Consider the following 8,534-nt stretch of genomic DNA (forward strand, 5'->3'; position numbering starts at 1 on the left):
GCTAGTTTAACATATAAACAACAAACACGTGTCTGCGAATTTTTTCCTTAGAAATGTTTTTTCTCCGAGAGCGATTTTTGTACGATTACTCCACATTTTTTTTCATCCTATTTCGAAAATGCTCTATAACTTTTCACTGCGATTGAATATGGCAAAACGCAGACATGTTTTTTAGCGCTTTGGGTTCCGAAACTGAGGAGCAAATTAAATTAGCAAAAAACAAAATTCACTTTGACTTGTAGCTTTAAAAAGGTGATTCGGACGCTCGCATTTCGAGGTCGTGAAAAATTCGACAATTTATTTTATTTCAAAATTCTTGGTATAGTTTGATATAGAGGTTTAGGTATCTACAGTTTAAACTGGACGCGCTACATCGCTTAAACGCAAGACACCTCCGAAGGTATAGGGTGACCTTAAGGATTGGATGACGCAGGCTGGGAATGGTGGATCATGTCGGCAAACCAGGACAACTCAAAATATGAGATTCTCTTGTTCGGAAATAGGGAATATTAGTTAGGTTCGATTACCAGCCGCTGTTCGGGAAAATGAGCCCGCACTCATCCCCCCTTCGGGGAGGATCACAGACCGGACCCGGGAGACGGCGGAAATCGATCCTAAATATTAGTCGGACAACTTATTTGGTACCCCTCAGTGTTGAGAATTAATTTGAATCATGTCATGCCTTCATGCCTGACAGTCACCCCGTCATTTTAAGAGCCCCCACCCCACCCCACCGTTCCCTCCACCTAGTGTTAGGTCTGACTACTGGCACTGTTTGACTGCCGTAGTTACTGAGTTTGCTGTTACTAGATCAAACATTTACATGTAATCTGCCAGTCGACTTTGCTCTTAGATGGCCCTTACCACAGATCAGTACTTGGATAAGATTGGTAGCTTTGGTCGCTATCAGATCCTGCTTCTAATCTTTCTGAATGGCTTGATATTCTTCTGGTTTGGCTGGCCTGTCATGATAGTGGCCTTCATCACTGCCGAGCCGGCCTGGAAGTGTGTTTCTAACAGCAGCGTGTGTCCGTTAAACGGCACCATGAGGCCTCGACACGACAACTACAGTTTGAGATGCGACATCCCTAGAGATCAATGGGAGTTCGTTGATGATTTCACATCGGTTGTGACTGACGTAAGATTAATTAATTATTATTAGTGAATTAACCCTTTCACTGCAAAGTATCAAGGTTGAAGGCACTGGTCAGTTTGCGTCATTCGTCTAAGCCTTGCTTTTGCAAAGAACCCGCACCACAGGAAAGCACTTCTCAATGGTTTTTACCAGTAATGCAACCTGACTCGATTCCATCCACCGGACTGGTAAAGTTATTTTATAATTAACCATCTTGAGCTGCGTAATAAACAGCACCATGGGAAAGCACGGTTAAAAAATTATCGTCGCTAGTGGGATGTGACTGATAATTGAAGCCACGAGTGAAAACGTAAGGGAAAGGCACAGACTATCTAGCTTGAAAGGCTAGAACCATGACCGGACAACATGACTTTCAATACTGCTCAATTTTTGTTGTTGTTGCTGTTTTTCCACTTTTTTCTTCTCTATTATTTGTCTTGAACTCACAGTTTGACCTGGTGTGTGACCGAGCTCTCTATGGCACCATTGGATCATCCATGATTTTTGTCGGCTTCTTTCTGGGTGGAATTGCTGTCGGTCCATTCAGTGACAAGTTTGGCAGGAAAATTACCATGTACATATCCGGCGTCATCGTGTCGGTCTTCAGCCTGTTGGCGGCTTTCCCAAAGGCTTTCTGGCTCTTTGCCTTATTCCGATGCCTGATTGGATTTGGGATAGGTGGGTACGTAAGCAAGGTGTACCCACTCTGGTGTTTCAGATACCTTTTTGATATATTTAATTACCGCTTGGCATTTCTTTCGATATCGATACAGTGGAACCACGATTTGACGAAGTGCCAGGGGACTAGGGCAATTGGTTCGTTCTATCGATGGCTCGTTACGGCGAGGTTCTGTTCCATACATTTTAAAAGGCCGGGCTGGAAAATATCGCTCGTTATACCGAGGACTTGGTATTTTGACGTCACCATTAACTAGCCAAAAAACGATTGGGAACACGAGAAAATCGCCTTGATTTATAAAAATCTGTGTTAATGTTCAGTGAAGATTTTTTCTAACCAGGTCGACTGTCACCTAGTCTGCGTAGCTGGCGGTTTGGGGTTTGGTGGCACGCGGCAGAACCGCGAAAACGAAAGGCGAAGCCGCGAGAAGAATGGGACAAAGGGCAAAGCTACCTTTGAATTAGTAGGCGGTTGAAATCCTAAAAAAATCAGGGTTTCTCGGATAGTCTCGAGATGCGCAGAACATATGCGTAGCACCATCCTTTAATGCATAAACAAACAAACACTTTTTTCATTATCATTTTTAAATCTCTAAACTTCTAAATATTGATTTTGGTTTGGTCCTTCATCCTTTGGTCCTTCTTTTTTTTTTTTTTTTCAGTTCAGTTTCTGTTAATTTTTGCCAGCCATATTTTATCAACACAGCCATATTGTATCAAACTATGAAGACTCCAACCTCGTTCCCAGGGTCGTTCACCCCGTCCCCCCCCCCCTAGGGGGAGTGCTCCCTCTGGGGTGGGGAAATGAAATACCCTGGGGACGAGGTTGCGAAGACTCTTCTTTTTTACTATCTGATTTTTTCTGTATCAGGTGGTTACAGCATCGCTGCATACGTTCTCTTAACCGAGCTTGTTGGAATTCGCCACCGAAGCACCGCGGGGTGTTCCATTTGGTATTCTTTCAATCTGTCCAGCATGTCGCTGGCTGGGCTGGCTTATCTTGTCCGGGACTGGAGAAAGCTTTCTATAATAATGGGAGCACCAGCGATTCCGTTTGTTCTTGGGTGGTTGTGAGTATTCAGTCTTGTTGTAATTTAATACTGAATTCGGCAGCTCTATTTCAGCTACTTAAGATGCACCAATGGTAAACTCACTATTCCTCTGCCCCGCACGAATTTCCAGTAACTCTGCAGCTCGGGAAAGGGGTGGGGTGGGTGGGGAGGTACTCCACGGAATGGTTGGTGGGGTGTGCAGCTCACTTTTTCAAACCCTGACCCCATTATGTAATTTTTCGGTACGCTTTTTCAGACCTGGGCCCAGTTGCTCGAAGCATGGTTAGCGCTAACCCTGGTTAAATACCATGACAACCTATAGGTTTTAATACCTCTTAACCGATGGTTAGCGCTAACCATGCTTCGAGCAACTCAGCCCTGGCCTCTAAACTTTATACCCATTTTCAGACCTGATTCATAGAATCCATACCTGTTTTCAGACAATCTGACCAAAATAGTTTAAATCTGTACCCTACTGTACCCTATGATCCAAATCGGTTCAAAAGCCGCATCTTTTCCGTTAACACCCAGTCTAGTAAGAACTAAGTCCCCTACGTTTTCAAAGCCAACACGCTACTTCTTTACTTCCTTCATGCATTTTTTCTAGCTTTTCTCCGGAGTCAGTCCGTTGGTTTCTGGTGAAGGGAAATACTGACAAAGCGGAAGAAATTCTTCACAAAGTCGCCAAAGTCAACAAAAAACCGATTCCTCAAGAACCGCTAAAGGACTGTGAAAAACAGCGGCTTGGTGACTTGCGTGACTTGTTCAAGTCACGCAGTATGGCGCACAAGACACTTGTGTCATGGTATTGCTGGTAAGTTATCAAGCAATCCGTGTCACTAAGCATGCTTGACGAAAGAAGGAAGGGAGGGGGGGGGGGGGGGAGAAGGAAAGAAACAAAAAAAGCAAGAAAGAAATAAGGAGGGAAGGAATGCTCGTATATCCCAAAATATCTCTTAGACATGATTTTGTGCTCGGACACGATTTTTAAACTAATAAATGTCAAACAGTGTATCGTCGAGTGCACTTTTTTTTAAGGTCAGACGACAATTTATACGAACTTCATCTCAGTAACATAGTGTGGTAGTTAGTGCTTCGGATTTTCCATCGGGTTTGTGGTTGGAGGCCAATGTCTGTGTTGGATCTATGGGTGATCACGTTGTCTCTGCAATCAAACTTTTCCAGTCAACACCCCTGGATGTAGAGAAACCTAGAAACCTAACAAAATGATCTGCACTGCACCCTTGGACAGAGGAGTAGTACCAACAACAACAACCGAAATTAAAGAATTATGTTACAAAATTAGGATAAATAAAATAAAAATGAGTATATGGCTGTCCAGAATAACCATAATAGGCTTATTAGAAGCTGGAAAAACATCCTTTGCTAGTGATAACATAAATTTTTATTGGGGTCGGGTACTGAAGACAAACATATACAACAAAAAAAACAAAAACTAAGTTTAAAGATTAAATCACATTTAGCTGGAAAATACTGTGTATTGACAGATTAACTAACAGAGGAAAGTAGTTGTGTTTTAAAGGTATAGACATATAGCAACGCTCCTTTTGAAAGCTCCATACATATTCCAACTGAATACCAATTTTATATGTAACTTCAAACAACAGTTTTTCCATCTAACGCTTCTTACCGTAACAGGTTCGTCAATGGGATGGTGTATTACGGAGTGTCTTTCAGCTCTCCCACGGTTGGCGGTAATATGTACCTCAATTTCTTCATAACAAGCACTATTGCTCTTGTGGCTTACCCTGCACTTGCCTGGGGTTGTAACAGGTATGTCACGGGTTACGGTGTTAATGGTACATCCACCCACAAACCGCTCTCTCTGTTCATGAGCTCCAAGCAGCTCGTAACTGCCATACTTAAACCTGACGCATTTATGCCAAGAAGGTTATTAGGTAGTCCCAATTTCTCCCTGTCCTTTCTGTTTTTAGGCTTACGTCATGTTGGCGGCTCTAGCACTTTGAGACAAATTGGAGACGCTACGCAGTACTTCAAAACGATATTTTGATTTTAAATCTATTATGGCTGGGAATCTGACTACGAAAAAATTAAAATTAGTGCAATGTTTGTTCTGAGTCAGGAATCTGGTTTCTTGATTTAACATCACTGATAAACGAGTCTTCTTTTTCCTCTCACTTAGATTCGGTCGCAAGAAAACCATTTGCTGTGGTCTTTTCTTCTCTGCTTTTGGTGCCTTTGGCTCTGTAGTGCTCGATTTATTTGATAATGGTGAAAGCGTAGGTAAGCCAACTTACCAATAAACTCCCTAAACCCCTCCCTTCTAGTATATATTAACGTTCTGATGAGAAGCTGGAATACATTTTGCCTCGTTTTGTGAAAAAAGCTCCCTTAAACCTCTACAAAGGGGGCCCACTTTTTTGGCCCTCATAATTAACCCTGCAGTCCTTCTTTTGATCTCCCTCGCTTGCCGCACAGAATCACCCCATGCGAAGCGATTACGCACATGCGCACGTGTTTTCCTTTTCAACTTTAACTAAGCGAGGGGAGGGACAGCTTGTAGTCCTGTACTGTGATTGTCTTAACAACAGACTTTTAGAACTCAAAAACATGAAGAAAACGCTAAAGAGCATTGCTTGTCTATCTTCTCAGGCATACTGGTTGGAAGAATCATATTTGCGCTGTGCATCGCCAAGTTTTTTATCGTCTTTGCTTTCGACGGGTTTTACGTTTATTCCGCTGAACTTTTTCCCACGGTTATCAGGTATGTGGCGTTCATACATTCCCTTACTGTGCTTTTTACAGCACAGCAACTTTTATGTGACTGAATAATGAACAATAAGCCTCTTTCTTTTGTTCACGTGTGAACTGATGGCCTATCCAGATAAAAGCCTCAATTTTCAAATAATGAAAGGCTGCTGTGGGACACCTCATGGATTAATATGTAGTAGAGAAGGGGATGCTATGAATTTGCATATTACTGATTTGCTCATACTTTTGGCACATTTTGCTCAATTTGTTCGTTTGCATTGGTAAAGTCCCTGATACAACAATAATAATAATAATAATAATAATAATAATAGTAATAATAATAATAATAATAATAATAATAGTAATAATAATGATAATAATAATAATAATAATAATAATAATAATAATAATATAATAAACAGGTTCTTAAAAACGCATTAAGTGGCCAATTGTCAAAGTCCGAAAATTTACGTCCCTTAATTTTTTGGCCTCTACTAAACGGTCACCTCTATTAAGCGGTCGCTTTCACCCTTTACTAAGTCCCAATAAGCTGTTTCTATTGTCTTGACCTAGCGGTTACTTTGTAAAAGGATACCACTGAAATACGGTTGCAAATAGCGTGTATCAAGTTGTTCGGGGTGTGGAAGAAGAGAAGAATGGGAATAGGGCTGTGACCTTTCTACTTGGGAAAACTTTACTCCACAATAACAATAGGCCTTAGGGTTAATAAGAATGTTTCTTAGGCATTGTTTGAATTAATTCAGTAATGCACTAAGATTAACCAGTTTCATTTTTTTCACCACAGAAATATTGGAATGGGAACATCCACTTCAGCCGCCCGTGTGGGAGCCTTTCTTTCTCCCTACATCGTGTTCTCGGTAAGTTTGGTTTTGCGCATATTTCGAAAGTATCGACAAGCTTTAAAACTAAAAATAATTGTTGAAGAAAATGGCATCTTTCCAGCTTTGGAAGAAAAAAAGTCACTTCGTTTCTTATTTGCTAAATAATTTGACAAATGCGGACATGAAGTTGGCTGAAACTATCCATAAAAATCAAACATTCATTTGTCAATAGCGGTCAAATGATCACTTAAAATTATGAATTAAGGACTCGGCGATGGTTCTTCCACATAAATAAATTCAAGTTCTTGGTCTGCAACTGAGACGGTGTAATAATAGAAAAATAAGCTAAAATATATTTTTCTGTACCCACAGAAACGCGTACATCTTCTGCTCCCGTTTGGCATCATGGGAATAAACGCCTTCATCGCTGCGCTGCTGTGTATGACGTTACCGGAAACACGCAACAAGCCAACTGTGGAAACTTTTGAGGAAAGCGAACAGAAAGAACATGCAAAGGAAATGTTGGTTAAGGAAGTGATGCCGGAGGAGAGCCGCTTGTAAAAATTAAAGAAGACAAAAGTAACAACTAAGCTGTATTAAGAGTATCATGAGAGTAGAATGCAAGTACTGACAATTCTTAGTTCCTAAATGAGTCCATCCCATGACATTCCGCACACTGGACAAATGGTCTTACCAGTGTACCACAACGAAACCGGTGGCAATACGGATCATTCCTTACGTTTCTATGTGAAAGTCGTCGCGCAGAGTGTTATAACGACCAGCAATATCGAGTCTTCCAGTAGCTTCGTGGTAAGCCGGAGAATACGAGCGGCATGCGGAAAATCACGGGTGTACCTCCCATTGGGTCTTCATTGTTCTTTTACTTTGTAGTCCTATGCCTATGATCTGACAAACTCAATACCCAGCTTTTTTCCACATTTTCCATAATCAACATACAGTGTAGTTTGGTTATGGGGGTTTTCATTTGTCATAATGGCGGTCGTACTGGAAACACTTTTAAAAAAAAGTTTCTCCGCTGAGGAGTTAAAGTGTTTATACAGACGTTTTTTATTGTTAGGGTAAGTAGTTTGTGGTTTACATTTAGCCTAAACAGATCACCCCATAATTCCATCAGGCTGATCGCATCGTATAGTTATAGGCCATTCTTACTTTGCATTCTTCAATCGAGTGTATACGGCGGTACTATAAAGCATGTAACAAATTATATTTGGGGTGGAACAACAGTTTTTTTTACATATATACAGACAACTCCTGTACCGTGAGGAATTTCATTAAGTTACCAGAACAAACTTTTCTACTTAAATAGAATTTTCTGAACCATCCATTTCGCGTGTTTAAAGGTAGTCGTATATCATTTACACGGTTTAAACCTTCCAGTAGCGTATTAATATCCAGTCAATCAGCGTGTGTGTTTCTCCACCTCCAAGACATATATAATAATGGACTTTAAGTTGTATACGTAGTGACCTACTCTATGAACCAAAGTTCATATAAATTCGCTGAAAAATTAAGACGATTTTAAACGACGTTTGGCGATCCGAGGCTACTTCATCAGATTTTATGCAATTTGCAGTGACTAACCTGAAGTGGTATAGAGAGAGGTATAGCTATGTTTAATCGCGTGGCTGCATGGTCCATTTACCTTTAAAGGGGAATAAAAATATGAACTTGAGCGGTATATCAAAGAATCTTTTTATTTGCTTGATTAAAACTTTATATTGTTCTCGTATAAAAATCGTAAAAAAAATTCGTTATCAATTTTTCTTCGCGTTTGACGCGTAATAAAAGTGTCAAATTTCACATCCGTTTGGGTGCAATTCCGCGCAAGACGGGAGACTGGGGATAGTAGGATATGACGTCAAAAGGGGAACGCTAGTCTCGCGATTTCTCAATTCCTCAGTTGTTTTCAGTGTGCAGAGGAAGAATACTGTGTGGAGGAAGTTATAAATGAAATTATTGAATACTCAGAAACAAAAGCAATCAGTAATGAGCAAAAGCAATCAATGAGGAAAAGAGATTAGGAGAAACAATCTCTCTGCGCATGCGTTGTATGTTTTGGTACATTTCTTTGCC

The 8,534-nt window shown here is 40.7% G+C and overlaps 1 protein-coding gene across 1 annotated transcript; it reads left to right on the forward strand.

Moving 5' to 3' along the window:
• Nucleotides 1–355: 355 nt before the first annotated feature.
• Nucleotides 356–7,548, forward strand: LOC146485151 (organic cation transporter protein-like). Its single transcript, XM_085104133.1, has 9 exons — nucleotides 356–1,138; nucleotides 1,585–1,813; nucleotides 2,685–2,883; nucleotides 3,473–3,679; nucleotides 4,525–4,659; nucleotides 5,030–5,130; nucleotides 5,500–5,611; nucleotides 6,404–6,476; nucleotides 6,813–7,548. Exons 1-9 carry the CDS (start codon nucleotides 854–856, stop codon nucleotides 6,999–7,001), a joined length of 1,530 nt encoding a protein of 509 aa, XP_084960259.1. The 5' UTR covers nucleotides 356–853; the 3' UTR covers nucleotides 7,002–7,548.
• Nucleotides 7,549–8,534: the final 986 nt, after the last annotated feature.

Source organism: Pavona decussata, unplaced genomic scaffold (genome assembly GCF_977016875.1).
Source record: "Pavona decussata unplaced genomic scaffold, jaPavDecu1.1 SCAFFOLD_28, whole genome shotgun sequence".
Lineage (NCBI taxonomy): Eukaryota > Metazoa > Cnidaria > Anthozoa > Scleractinia > Agariciidae > Pavona > Pavona decussata.

Bases quoted from the DNA above. Each gene is read 5' to 3' on its own strand.
- LOC146485151 (XM_085104133.1), top strand. From the start codon at position 854: ATGGCCCTTACCACAGATCAGTACTTGGATAAGATTGGTAGCTTTGGT. The intron at 5,131-5,499 runs GTAAGCCAACTT...CTATCTTCTCAG, and splicing joins TGATAATGGTGAAAGCGTAG to GCATACTGGTTGGAAGAATC. The intron at 5,612-6,403 runs GTATGTGGCGTT...TTTTCACCACAG, and splicing joins CTTTTTCCCACGGTTATCAG to AAATATTGGAATGGGAACAT.